The sequence below is a fragment of the Papio anubis genome, chromosome 11, assembly GCF_008728515.1.
Source record: "Papio anubis isolate 15944 chromosome 11, Panubis1.0, whole genome shotgun sequence".
NCBI lineage: Eukaryota > Metazoa > Chordata > Mammalia > Primates > Cercopithecidae > Papio > Papio anubis.
The window spans coordinates 66,320,791-66,335,424 of NC_044986.1; the positions used below are offsets into that span (position 1 = coordinate 66,320,791).

The following is a 14,634-nucleotide window of genomic DNA, read 5'->3' on the forward strand; positions in this document are numbered from 1 at the left end:
TGGGCCCACGGTCCCTATCTGTGTGTGGCAGCCCAGCCCCTCTGCCCTGTGCTGGAGGCCTGGCCAGGAAACTGTTCAGCCTGAGAACAATGCCTGCCCTTGGCCTGAATCTGTAAAATTGGGACTGCAGTCTCTACCAGCAAGACCTACCCCAAGGTTTCCACACTCAGGACTTAATGATTCTGACCCCAACCTGGAAGTGACAGGGGCCCAAGGAAGTAAGAAAATGTGCAATTTGTCCCAACAGTTCAAAGCTGATGGTTTAAATCTGTACTATTTCACTCACATGGTCACCCAGCCCCATCCAGCCTGCTCTGCTTTGCTCAGCACACCCTGAGCCCTGCCTGTGTTCTTTGCGGGTTCCAGGATTTTAAGGGCTCATCTGAGAGGCAGGGCAACAGGGTGATTAAAGGCCTGGTAGGAACCGGGCCACACAGCAGGAGGTGAGCGGCGGACAAGCAAGCGAAGCTTCCTCTGAATTGACAGCTGCTCCCACATTGTTCACATTATGACCTGAGCTGTGCTCCCGGTCGGATCAGGGGAGGCGTTAGATCCTCACAGGAGTGAGAACACTATTGTGAACTGTGTATATGAGGGATCTAGGTTGCACAATCCTTATGGGCCAAGGTGGAACAGTTTCATCCTGAACCCATCCGTCCCACCCCAAAAAATTGTCTTCTAGGAAGCCAGTCCCTGGTGCCAAAAAGGTTAGGGACTGCTGCCCTAGAGTCAGCCTGCCCCTCACCAGCTTGGGATGCAAGGCAGGAGATGCTGCCTCTCTCTGTCTCAGCCTCCTGATGTTCACCTTAAAAGGCTTATAAGCGTTACATATGGTAATACCTGTGAAGCATTAAGATTGACGCCTGGTTGACTGGGCGCAGTGGCTCACGCCTGTAATCCCAGCACTTTGGGAGGCCAAGGCAGGCAGATCATGAGGTCAGGAGTTCGAGACTCGCCTGGCCAATATGGTAAAACCCTGTCTCTACTAAAAATACAAAATATAGCCAGGCATGGTGGCGCATGCCTGTAGTCGCAGCTACTCAAGAGGCTGAGACAGAAGAATTGCTTGAACCCAGGAGGCAGAGGTTGCAGTGAGCCGAGATCGTGCCACTGCACTCCAGCCTGGGCGACAGAGCAAGACTCTGTCTCAAAAAAAAAAAAAAAAAAAAAAATGGTGCCTGGCACATGAGAAGAGCTCTTATTAGCCATTCTTCTGGTTAGAACACAGAGGGCCGTATCATATGCTTCTGGGATTGGATGCCGTTATTTCTGACTTCATAACCATAACAATTGTCATAGTTATGTTTATTGAGTGCTTACTCTAAGCCAGGGACGGTGCTAAATATCTTACTTGTATTCTTTCATTTATCACCCAAATCCAGTGAGGTAGATACTCTTATTACCCCCATTTTACAGAGGATACTGGTCTCAGAGAGGTTAAGCAGCTTGCCCAAGGTAACACAGCTAGTAAGTAGTAAAGTAGAAATTTGAACCTCTGGCTGTTTGGCTGCAAAACCTGTGTTCTTGTCCAGGATTCTGGGCAGTTCCCCATTCCTTCTAAGTAAAAGGAAGAACAGTGAAACTATGAGACTGTGTGCATGTGTCTGGTTGAAGTTCCTCCTAAGATGGTCAGTGTCCGGATGGGGTTCGTGATCAGTCCTCAATGGGGGACTCTGGGAGCCAACTTCAGGCAAGAGACGAGCGTGGTCTGAACTTTGCCCAGGAATGAGGTCACATGGTCCTCAAAGGAACTTGAAAGGACCCATTGCAAGTTTTCCTTCTCAGCAGTCTAACCATCTCCCCCCACCTCTAAGTCTTGTTGACTCTTAATTTGCTTTTGCAGCTGAAGCAATAAATGTAAAGGTTAAGAAAGAAAACTTTAGGTGTAGCTGATTCCAAATGCGGCTCTGCCAATTTACTAGCTGTGTGACCTTGGACAAATTACTTAACTTCTCTGCGCAGCCACAAGAGCCCCATCTGCAAAACGGCGCATAATAGTACTAAACCTGCCTGTCAGGGCAGTGAGATGATGCATGTCTTCGGGGCTAAGGGCATGCCTGGATTTCAATTGTATGACTATGGGCCAGAACTTTGACCTCTCTGTGGCTCAGTTTCCTCCTCTGTTAAGTGTGGACAATAGCACACCTTGTATAGTTACCTTATAGGGCTACTGTGAAGAGAAAATTATATGATGTGTAAGGAGCTTGGCGCTGGTTAGAGGTTGGCATGATGCCAAACCAAAATGGGTTATTAATATTAGGTTGATGCAAAAGTAATTGCGGGTTTTGCCTTTCCTTTTAATAGCAACATAATAAATGTGACTTTAAAATCAGAAAGCTCGTCCTTCAGAGATACAGGCCTAGTTGTCAAAGCAAGACCTATGAAGCCTGCAGCCCCTCCCAGGCCTCTGAGGGGTGGCGTTCGGCATGAGTCTGACCTGAGCTGTGACCCTTCGCCAGCCCCTCCTCTCTGCTCCTCCGGCAGTCGCCTGGCAGGGCCCTGGCCAGCAGAGCCATGATGTGACGTTTGAGCTTCCCCAGTCAGGTCCTTGCACAGGAACACTGGCGAGATCCGGTGTCAGGAAGAAGTCCCGGGTCAGAGGTGTGATGCCCAGAGACTTGTCTTCCCTTCAGGGACCTGAGTGACACCTCAGTGGAAGAAAGCAGCCCTGACTTGGGACTCAAGGGCTGGGGCTGGCGGTCAAGGGTCTTGTAAAGGACCACTTGCCCCTCCCAGTCCAGTCACTGGTCACAAGGCCCAGAGCCACAGGCGGGGGAGCTGCCCAGAGGGCTGCAGCCAGAGGAGACTGGAGTTTGGGAATTCCAGACAGCACATTTCCTTTCTGCATCTCAGTCCCTCACTCAGAAAATGGGGCTGCTGACTCCTGCCCCAGCCTTTCAGGGCTGTTTTGTGACTCAAATGAGAAAAGGTACAACAAAGCCCTGAGAAGGAAGAAGGACTGAATGTCAGCCACAGAATGCCCCCAGGCAGGAGCTTGCTTGGGAGTGGAGACCAACATGGGGCCAGCCTCACCCCAGAACCAGCTGCACTCCCGGCTCTAAGCTGGATGGAAGGCAGAGTCAGGGGGCCTGCACCTCGTGGGCAACTTGGGGGCTGCAGTCTCACTCTGGGGTTCCTGGCCTCAGTCTGCAGGAAGCAGTAGGTGTGGTGACCAGCAGATGAGCCATGCTCCGGGGAAAAGCTGCCACAGTCCCCCAGGATGACGTGTCAGGGGACTCAGATGGGGCGGTCTCCTGAGCTAGAAAAGAAGCCCCCAAGGTCAGGGCCAATGGGTGACCTTTACAGCCTCTTGCACAGCAGCCATGCATAGCTGGTGTTGAGCAGGTGTTGAGAACGGGCAGGAGGGAGACACAGCTCCAGTGTGCCAGGACACAATCTTCTTTACCCCTTCATACTGCACTGAGCCATGCTTCCAAGCGCCTGCCTTCTGCTGAAGAATGAGAAAAATAATTCTGGGTAACTCAGCCACTTCCTGCTCAACCCTTAGCCTTTCAGGTTCTCATCAGCTGTCGAGACACCATTCCCCTCTCTCCCTTTTATTCACCCAGAATTACAGCTGGGTGGGGGAGGGGACCAGCTCAGGAGGGGCACGGGGGTGGCCTGGCGCCATCTTCTGTCTGGGTTGTCCTTCCTCTTTCCAGGGGCTGGGCATCAGCCTCTATCCTCCTGGGCAGAACCCTGCAGCCAGGTTCCCCATGCCCTCCTTGCCTGTGGCCTTCTGCAGCCATTTTCCTGAGCCCCAGGGCTGCTAGCCCCCATTCCAAGGGATGTGGGACTCTGGCATCAAGGGAGCTGCAGGGGTGGTAAGGGGACCTCCTGTCCCTCTGCCTGCTCAAACCATCTCTCACCAGAGCCATCTCCATGAGGCCTCCTGGCCCCAGGCATGTACCCTCACCCGTTGCTAGCTAGGCTGGGGAACAGCTTCCCTGGAAACACAGGACTGCATCAGGAAGGAGAGGAGGCCGGAGGGACTTTAAGGTTCTGTTGGAGGAGAAAGGGAGAATGGATGCAGAGGAGGTAACCAAGAACGTCTGCTACCCAGGCACACCCTCCCGTGTCCACAGAAGGAGTCATCCCAGGTGTTGGGCATCTGAGCCTCCCCCGTCCCACCGGCCCTCAGGCACTTGCCAAACAGTGCAAGGAGCAAGGAAGTGAAGGGGGCACCTCCAGATTGAAAGCAGGGGTTAGCCAAGGGAAGAGTGTCAAGAAGACCCTGGAGCCGGACCAGAAGACCATGGAGCCGGACCAAGTGCCCCACCAGGTTGCCAGGCGTGAAGTCCACTTCCATGGAGTTTACAGGAAGGTGGCCACTCAGGTTGCCCTCAGGTGGCTCCAGGGGTGGCAGTGGCACAGCTAGTAGTGTGGGGTCCTCTGAGGACCTCCTGGGGCCAGGGCATGAACTAAGCTGGAGGGGATCTTACTGGCTCCTGTCCCTTCCTTGCTCGTACCTTCCAGTCTCTCTGCCAACCTTAGCAGCTGAACAGGGATGGGAGAGAGGGTTGCAGTCAATGCTAGTCCCCACGCCTGGTATGAGATGTGTCTGGGGAGTCCAGGACACCCAGCCTCTCCACCTCTGTCTCTGCCACTCCCCAAGGCTAGACCCAGTCCTGCCTGATTAGTTAGAAAAGGGTCCTCCTGCTTCACCTACTTGCTTCCCGAGTCTCACCTCCAGATGGCTCTAGTTTCCAGGATGACTAATAGGTTCCATATCATGTGCCAATTTCTGCTGATTGATAGTGGCTGTGTTGCAAAGAATTGTGAAACCTTGTCTAGGCTCATTAAGGAGCTGTGACTGATTATCAATGTCAGCCATGAGTGCCGGAAGAGAGACTGTAGGTGTGTGTGATTTAAACTGCTGCCTACTTCTCCCAGAACCTGTTACACCCCATCAACCTGGGCTGGAAAGGTCTGGGGGTGTCTTGTGGCTGAGAGACGTCATTATAGGACAGATGTGAGCTGTGGCGTGCTGGCAAACATTTAGTAAGTGGCTCTCGGGGTAAGGTGGGGCTGCTGTGTAGCTTTTGCCAATTTCTGTGGTGTGAATACTCCCACCACGGCCAATTTCCAGCGCCAGTGTGAAGTCACTGGGCGCCAAGTTAGGAAGAGATGTGCACAGTTGGCTTTTGCAAGACTGCACAAACTGGCTCTGTCTGAATAGTCAGACGTTTTTCCTAAGAAATGTAAAGCTTCTCAAATCTTTGCTAATGGTGGGCTGTTCTGGGAAAAGCACTAGACCAGGATTCAGGATCATTTACCAGCCATGTATAATAGGCAAGTTACATCCTTCTCAGAGCCTCAGTTTTCTCATCTATAAAATGGGAGTTGGGTTGTGGTGAACTGTGATATAATGAAGTGCTTTATCAGTCACAAAGCATGGTTTGTCAGCCATGCTCCCGGAACATCAAATAAATTCAGATGGTCTACCCCAGAAATCTGCCTCAGGCCTCCCTAGAAAGTCAGGGTTTGGGCTGTGGGGCTGTACAAGACAGGGCTTGGGTGTTCTCTTTGAGGTTAACCCCAGAAGACAGAGGCTGCCTTAAAGGTCACCAGTGTCCCTTCACAGGCCATCATGCCTGCCCCTGACAAATTGCTTTTCATGGTTTTTAAAGCTACTTGTGTTTCCCTTCTTCACTGCTCTTTGAGGCAGAGGCTATTCCTTTTATTTCTCCATGTGCCTCCTTCAAGCTTCGGGGGCCCATGGTCCTGGGAAGCAGGCAGACCTGGGGCCAAGTACCAGCCCAGTAGTGCATGTGTTCTGCAGCCTGAACACACCATAAACTCTCTGGGCCTCAGCTTTTCCATCTGCAGAGTGGGAACAATAACCATCAATACGTCACTGGGTTGTTGGGCAGACCGAGTGAAATAAGCGTGTTAGCATAGTGTCCGGCACAGAGTACATGTTCAATAGATGAATAACAGACAAATTACTATTTGTCCTGATGAGGTCTTGGGTGGAGGTGGAACAGGCCAAACTATAGAATGGGAGCTGAAGAGTTGGCAAACCACAGGTCGGTGAGGGCTGGGCCGTGGGTGAGGGTGTGCATTGTGGGGCCTGAGGCACAGGGAGAGCCCCGAGGCAGGTCTGGTGCCATTAGTCCAGCGTGGGTTTCTCATCCTCAGCACTCTTCACATGTGGGCCTAGATGAGTCTTTGTGGCAGGAGGCTCTGTGCGCTGTCTTTTTAGCAGCATCCCTGGCCAGTACCCACTACAGACCAGTAGAAGCTTCCCAGTTGTGAAATCAAAATGTCTCCAGACATTGTCAACTATCCCCTGGGGAGCCAAATCCCCCCGAGCTGAGAACCCCTGCTCCAGCAGGCAGAGTGTAACCAATATCATTAGTCACCCAAGGTCTGAGGGGAGCCCATGATGCAGAGCACCTGTCCTGGCAGAGATGGGTGGGTCGGGCATGTGGCAGAGCTGGTGGCAGGTGGTCAGCTGCAGGCACCAGGAGGCATAGGTGGGGGCTAGGACCCCAGCTTCTGAGAGCCCAGCAGTCAAGCAGGGTCAGAAGATGGCTCAGATGGCTCAGAGGGCACCCTGCCACTCTTGATGTCGCCTGTCCAGGACCAGGACTGGATCCAGAGACTGGATGGGACCATGTCCAGGGTCGAGGGGGAGGGGACTTACCTGCCCACTTTAGAAGGGGCTGAGGGCCCAGCTGCCCCTTCCACCCGTGAGAACTTCATGACCTCCAACCAGGAGAACACAGGCTTTGCAGCAAGAGAGACCAGGTTCAAATCCAGGCCCTACTATATGGAAGTAAAAGCTAAACAATAAAATTAGGCCAGGCATGGTGACTCATGCGTATAATCCCAGCACTCTGGTAGCCCGAGGCAGGCAGATAGCTTGAGCTCAGGAGTTTGAGACCAGCCTGGGCAACATAGTGAAACTCCGTCCTTACGAAAAATACAGAAATTAGCCAGTGCTCTGTTAGAGCTAGTAGACAGAGCCTACTGGCTCCTAACAGAGCCAGTAGCTCTGTTAGGAAAACCCCTCGAATTGTGCCTGGCACCTGATAAGGACCATAGAGGACTATGCAGTGACAATGGTGGTGGCAGTGGTGGTGATGTAAAAACCCTCAAAATCTTCAGTAGAATTTATATCTCCCAGGGGTAGACCCAGCAAACTGCTCCTCCTGCCATCCGGCTGAGTGTCGAGTCTTGTCCCAGCTACCTGGCTGCATCTGGTGACAGCTATGCAGCTGAGACTGCTAACAACAGGCAGGGCTGCCCTCAGTGAAGAAGGTGTGTGGTCTCAGCTACTCAGGAGGCTGAGGTGGGAAGATTGCCTGAGCCCAGGGAGGTTGAGGCTGCAGTGAGCCGTGACTGCACCACTGTACTCCAGCCTGGGCAATGGAGTGAGATCCTATCTCAAAAAATAATAATAATTAAATTTTTAAAACTTTAAGAATCAGATGCCATCATCTAAGAGCAAGGTGACCACCTTAGGCAGGTTGCTTAACCTCTAAGCCTCAGGTTCCAAGTCTATGGAAGGGGTGACAATGCCAACCTCACAAGGTTGTCGTAAAGACCAAGTGCGGGGTTATAGTTCCCATACTTAGCACTGTGTCTATGTCTGCCGCATAATGAGCACTCAGGACATGTTGATTGAATGAATGAAGGAATGAAAACGTGAATCTTCCTACAGCAAACCTTTCTCGCTTAAACCCTCATGTTTGTTTTAGTTCTCATCTCTGGAATTTCTCCAGCTTTCTAACATAGGAAACTGTTGACTTCTCAGCAGGAGGAAATGAGTTATTCATCTCTGTATCATCAGAGCTTTGCATCAGGCCTGGTAGATAATAAGTGCTTAAAAAATGAAGTTTTCCTTCCTCAGAGGACAATGAGTATACTTTATTCATGTTTAGAGAGCCATAGCCCAGCACAGTGACTCACACACAGTAGGCATTGTTAAGTGTTTGTTGAATGAACGAACATACAAAAAGTGGCTGGAAAAAAAGGCGCGACCCAGAATGCTACCCCAGAATTCTTCATGGGGGTCCATACCTGTGTATCCATTTTGGGGGAGCATGGCCGGCTTGCTCAGAGGAGGTGGGTCAAACCCCGGGGGAGAACGGTAGTGGCCTCAGCAGGAAGCTGAAGCAATGGGTGACAGACATCAGCAGGGAGGTCTCAGGCAGAATGTCCCCACCTTGGATGGCTGCTGTGATCCTCCCCTGACAGCCTGCTTGCGGGCTGCTCAGCCCACCTGAGGGGGCAGGGACAATCTTCATAGTTCTCCCTGCTGCAAGAAACAGGTGTCCTCCTGACGAAGCAGCAGGTGCATGGGCGGAGTCCGGGTGTCTTCCTCCTCTCTCAAGATGTGGTAGTGTGGGCTGTAGCTCAGCAGGATCAGCATGAGATATGGTGTGCTCTGTTAGGAAGACCCCAGGATGGGGAGTCAGGAGACTGAACGTCCCACCGCCATTACCCGCCCACAACGTGGCCCTGGATGGTCACGAAGCTCCCTGGGCCTCTCTTTCTCCATCTGTACTGTGGGGACTTGGTAATGCCTTGGAGTGATTCCATCCTTTGGTGCCCAGCCAGGGTAATGGGCACAGCCAAGTGGCCCACATGGGAGAGCAACTAGTGACATCCAGGCACTGCTATATTTTGCAAAGCCATCAGCTCCCCAGCATCTTAGAGCTGCCAGGCATTGAACACAGCATCAGGGGAAGCATCTGCTTGGAAACCCGGGGCTGTCCCAGTGCAGGCCTGTTTGATGAAAGTTGGCAGGGGCAGGATGGCAGTTGGGTTTTCCAAGGCATCTGAAGATTTTCCAGGGGGACACATGAAGACCATCCTTAACAGGGGAAAAAATGGTTTGTGAGAGAGAAAGCCTTATGTTATAGCACCTGTATATCTCTTCCCCTTCCTATGGCACAGCATTAGCTCACAAAGAGGATTTTCCTGTTTCTGAAGTTCCTGTAAGGGACAGGTATGGGGAGTGGCAGCCTGGCTGAGCTTGGCAGAGCCAGATTCCCTTGCATAGGACAAAGGTGCCTGTGAAAGACAGAAGAGAGGGTTGAGTCTAGAGAAGGGGGCTGGAGGCTGACCATGACAGGCATCCCAGGGGGAGGCCTGGAGAGGACTTGGTCTGCAGGCAATAGGGGGGTCGGGGGTAGGTTGCTTTCTGAGTGAGAGACAGAGAGAGAGGCACTGTAGAGAAGGGTCCGTAGCTCTAGCATTTACTAGCTGCATGGGCCTGGGGAGTCACTCAACCTTCCCGTGCCTCAGTTTCTTCATCTGTAAGGTGGGAATGATAGAACCTACTGCATAATGGAAAATCCCTCGAATTGTGCCTGGCACCTGATAAGGACCATAGAGGACTATGCAGTGACAATGGTGGTGGCAGTGTGGTGATGTAAAAACTCTCAAAATCTTCAGTAGAATTTATATCTCCCAGGGGTAGACCCAGCAAACTGCTCCTCCTGCCATCCGGCTGAGTGTCGAGTCTTGTCCCAGCTACCTGGTTGCATCTGGTGACAGCTATGCAGCTGAGACTGCTAACAACAGGCAGGGCTGCCCTCAGAGCTCCAGCCTGTGTCACTGGGGACCTCACCAGAGCCTGCCACAGTGGGAGCCAGGGCCCCATTGGGCCTGGCAGGCGCAAGGCATCTGCACTCCATGTGGCTGAAGCATCCCGAAATTGCCACAGGCTGAATTTTGTCACCAGCCTGCTTCTCATGCAGAGGACATCTCCCCCAGCCAGGAGGAACAGATTTCCCAGCTGGGCTGGTCCCTCTGGCTGGCTGGGCTCAGGGGATATTTTCAGATTCTGGGTGACATTCCTCTGCCACTCAGCCTAATGGCTCCCAGATGCTCCCCCTGCCCCGTGCTCCCTCCCGCTTATTCTGGGCCCTGCATGCAAGGCCCGGGCCTGGGGCTTGCTCACCCAGGCTCTACACCTCTTGACTTTTTCTGTTGCTTTTAATCTAAAACATTTTGTCCCGCTTAACATGATGGCTTGACAGAGGCCAGCATGAAAGAGGCTGTTTCTTCCTGGATGGTGACCAGGGCAGAGAAGCGGACAGATGAAGGAGGAAAGAAGGAAGCCGGCTCTGGGAACGGGAGGAGCACGGGGAAACATAGGAGCCTTTATTGGCTGAGCATAAAAGAAGCAACAGGAGTCGCAGCTGAGTTAACGTGGCCAGGGCACTAGGGGCCGGGCAGACGCACCAGGCCCAGCTGGGAATTGCCGGGAGGGCGGGGTTTCGTGGCTCATGTTCGCAGAAGTGCCTTTCCTTCCCTATCCTTCGGGGCTGCTTTTCTAAACCTTCCCTCCCGCTCCCCAACCCTACTCCTTTTTTCTCCCTCTCGGAACACTTGAATTTGTCATTCTTGGCTGTTGCCAGTAATGAGATAGGGCTGCTGCTGCGGCCGTGGGAGGGAGGTGGGGAGTGGACACCAGAAAGAGAAAGGAACAGAGAGAGGCATGGAGGAGGTGGGGCTGGAGCCTGAGAGGGGACTTTGAGAAACAGGCTGTGGGTGGCAGACCCTGGAGGGGTGAAGTGCCTAACTCACTGTTAAACAGAAACTAGGATGGGCCGATGGGCCGATGGGCCTCAGGCAGGGTGCACAGTGGCCATCCACGCCCACCCCTGCCTGCCTGCTGGCCCTCCCTGCCATGGCCCAGTGAGGACACCGGCATGCTAACAATCCTTATCTCTGCAGGATCTGTTATTTCCACCTTTCTCAGTGTGCCCACTGTCCCGTGTTCTGCAAAGCAGCCTTGTACACAAGTTCAGGCAGGTCACAAAAAGCCCATTTTGTGGGGTGGGAAGCTGAGGCAGAAGGGCCACCAGCAGGTCGCCAGCAGGGCTGAGCCTGGGGCCCAGATCTCTGGATTTCTCATCCAGTTATGAAAATATGGAGATGAAATAAAGGGGGAAGAGATTATATTGGTGAAAATGGGCCAGGAAAAGACAAGCTTCGAAGACCAGATGGAAACCCCTCCGCTGAGGAATCCTTGGACGCTGCTCCCAAGGCAGCCTCCCCACCGCCCCTGCAGCAATGACACTGACCCAGGCATTTTCTCTCTCTCTTTCAGGACCTCCTGTAAGTACTCAAGCCGAGGGTCTCATGCATCTGAAAGGCCTGTGTCACTTGCTGGTAATGGGGTTCTGGGTGGGGACACTGCAAGCTGGGCCCCTGCTGTCTTGGGGAGGGCCTATGCGGGCTCCCGAGGAGTCCCTCCAGAAGGCTTCTTGTAGGGGGGAGGCTACCATTTTGCTTTTCACCCACCTCTGCACCCCTCCAGGGCAAGACAATGGCTGCCCCCAGGGCAAAACAGGCCCCAAGTTTCAATCGAAAAGAATGGCTTTCCCTCTAATTAGCTCAGTTCTTTTTGTCCCCCAAAGAAGCTATTGGAGTCAAAAAAAAAAAAAAAAAAAAAAAAAAAAAGCACCAGACATTAGAAAGAAGAAAAGAGATCATCTCTCCTCAGTTCTCCTTGAAAAGTCTCAGAAAACAGGTCATCGAGCTGGCTCCAAGCGTGGTCTGCTCCAGAGGACTCATGTCCACACCCCTGAGTGGGCAGCTCTATTCTGGCCAAGTCACTTTGGGCAGGTGGTGGTGGTGGTGGTGGTGGCAGTCGTTATGTAAGAGAGAGCGGTGTCAGCCGGTTAGACTGGGAGACAGCACATAAGTTATAGGCAGCACGCCGCACTCCTTCCTGGCCTTGCTAGGAAGCCCAGGGTGGGGCGCGGGGTGGAGCCACTTCCAGAGAACCTGAAAAGAGCCCAAGGAGACTGCCTCCCTGAAGTAATGGATCCAGAGAACAGGAGCACCAGTCTTTGATATCCCAACAAAAGACCAGAGGGCGCTGGGGGAGCTGGAGATAGGAGTTGAAAGGGACCAGCCCTCACATCAGATCTTTCTCAAGGTTGCTGAAATCAACCCTATCATCATCCCTTCCTTGGAGAAGTCATTTCCATAGTTGTTTTCCTCTTAATGTGTACCTGTGGGAGCTGCCTGCTTAATTTTTAGTAAAGGCCATTACTGAAGACTCCATTTGTGCCCTGAAAGGCCCTTGCACCCATGCTGAGGATCCCATGCCCCCTGACACATCACAGTGAGGCAGGATCTGTCATGTCATTGCTTGAAAGGAAGGATAATTTATTAAGGCGTGTTTGGTGTGTCAGATCTTAATTCCCTTCATCCATCTTCCAAAATAAACTCTGCCATAGAGAGCTTTCACCTGTTGGAAATGTACTGCTTTTCCCTGTCTTATTCCGAGGAAGCCACAAGAGCCTTCAACTGCTCCCTCCCTGCCTTGGGGCCTCCTGCACACACCTCACCCCCAGGGCCGGGATGCCAGGACAGCTCTGAGTCCCTGCCTGACTTGAGGGTCCTTCCCTCAATAGTAATTTTGCATTCTGAGAGCTGGTGCTGGCCCAACCCAGGGACTGTTCCCAGACCCCTTTGGGTCTGTGCTGAAGGAGCCCATGAGGTGGAAGGGGTGAGTCTCCACTCAGTCTCTGTCCACAGAGTGAAGGAGAAAGGCCCAGGTAGCTTTCCCCACATTCTGAGCCCAGCGCAGAAGAGGAGCCCTGAACCTTTGCCCAGGGCTGGCTGAAACCACAAGGCAAGAGGAGGAGGAAATGGGAAGCTGACCAGGGCAGGAATCATCTCCTCAGCCCTGTTATCTCTGCTTCCTGCAAAAGAAGAATGCTGGTGGCCAGAGAGAAGGGCTCTGAGATGCCTGTCTGCTGCCCTCTGGGTGTATCCTGGGGGCTGGCTCTGTCCTCCAACAGGAAGACCCAGGTTCCTGTGGGCACAAGGTCAGCCAGTGCCTGAGAACACAACCATGCAGGATGGATTAAAGCTGCAGCAGGAACCATTTAGGTGGAAGCAAATTTGCAGCCACCACTGCCCCACCCATCATGCCCTTGGCAGACATTGCTAATCAATTAGGAGGCTTTTTTAACATAACCCATTAGTCTGTTACTCCCAATCCATTGGTGTCAGTGCTCGAGCTGACATCTATTGGCCATCCCTGGATTCGATTTAAGGGAGAATTTCTTAATACTGGGAACTGTGAGACTGAAAACAGATGACCAAGGGAAGTAGGGATGTATCTTTCTCTGAAGGAATACAGCGAAATATTTGCCAGCAGCTGCCAGGCCTTGCTGAATATGATCCTTGCTGAAATAGTAGCTAACACTTACTGTGTGTTAGACACTGTTATGTTTTTATGGAGGCAGTGTAACATAGTGATTATGAGCATGGGCTCTGGGGCCGGACCAACTGCAGTCAAATCCTGGCACTGCCACTTTTTGCTTTGTGACCTTAGCAAGTTACTTAACCTCTCTCTGCCTCAGTCCCCTTATCTGTAAAATTAGAACAGTAATGATATCTGCTTCATATGGGTGTTGTAAGGAATATGTGTGTGTGTACTATATATCTATATATATATATACACACACACACACACACACATATATATATATATATATATATTTTTTTTTTACTTAGGACATATTAATTCATTTAATCCTAAAAGCATAAGGCTTCCCTCAATGATGCCCAAAGATTTTTTGCAAACCTTTAATTTTTTTTTCTTTTTTAGAGGCAGGGTCTCACTCTCACCCAGGTTGGGGTGCAGTGGTGTGATCATAGCTCACTGAAGCCTCAATCTCATGGGCTCAAGTGACCCTCCTGCCTCATCCTCCCAAGTAGTTAGGTCTACAGGCGTGTGCCCCCACACCTGGCTAATTTTTTTAATTTTGTTTTTAGAGACAGGGTTTTGCTATGTTGCCCAGGCTGGTCATGAACTCCTGACCTCAAACCATCCTCCTGCCTCAGCCTCCCAAGTGGCTGGGTAAACCTTACATTTTAAGGAAGAAATTATGATTTTGTGAATTTTTGTTAATGAGTTTATTATTTTATTTATTTCTACCCCATCCCATTCCAAGAAACATTTTAGGAGGATTTACAAGCTATCTAAGGAAACAGGAGGTAAGGGGTGGAGAACAGAGGCAGGAAAGCAAGGGGAATCCAGAGCCATGGTACTGCAGCATCCTGTGCAAATGAGCCACATACTCGGCTCTGAGCTTCTCGGTGGTCAGAGCAAAGAGGAAAGCAGAGCTTTGGCAAGGGTTGGATTGCAGTAAGGTAGGAGCGCGCCTGATGCTTGGGCAAGGCACAGCTTTTCCTGAGAATGGGGCCTGAAATCAGTTTCCCTCATGTGTCCTCGTAAGGGTGGCACAATATGGATGGTGTCGGTTGTAAGGACACAGCAAGCAAATTGCCCCTTCTGTTCCTATTCAGAGTAGACCCACTGCATGAGGTTGGGACCCTCCTCACCTGGGCCCCTTCCCTTCCCTGGGATGGGAGGTCACTGCCTCACTTCTCAGCCCACTCTGTGACATTAGGGGACAGGCAGTTTAGAAGCACGAGGAAGAGGGCATTGGTTCAGCACTAAAGCTCTGGTTTAAGGGACGCAGTGCCTGGTCTGTCCTTGTGGGGGCCTGGGAAAGCAGGGGTGTTGCCAGGTTCCTGGTATCCACAGGCAGATTCATTCATTCGTAAATGTGTCTTAAGAACTACTGAGACCTCCACATTGCTGAGGCACTGGGGACACATTCGTGAATGAAACAGGAAAGTCCCTAC

General features: G+C 51.9%; 1 protein-coding gene across 15 annotated transcripts in view; it reads left to right on the forward strand.

The window, feature by feature from the left end:
* COL13A1 (collagen type XIII alpha 1 chain) overlaps nt 1–14,634 on the forward strand; it is a 158,038-nt gene that overhangs the window by 55,098 nt on the left and 88,306 nt on the right. For all 15 annotated transcript variants that reach the window (XM_021943394.2, XM_021943401.2, XM_009214774.2 and 12 more), the window contains exon 3: nt 11,072–11,079. In XM_021943394.2, coding sequence (XP_021799086.2) covers nt 11,072–11,079 — 8 coding nt within the window. The remainder of the gene's footprint in view (nt 1–11,071; nt 11,080–14,634) is intronic.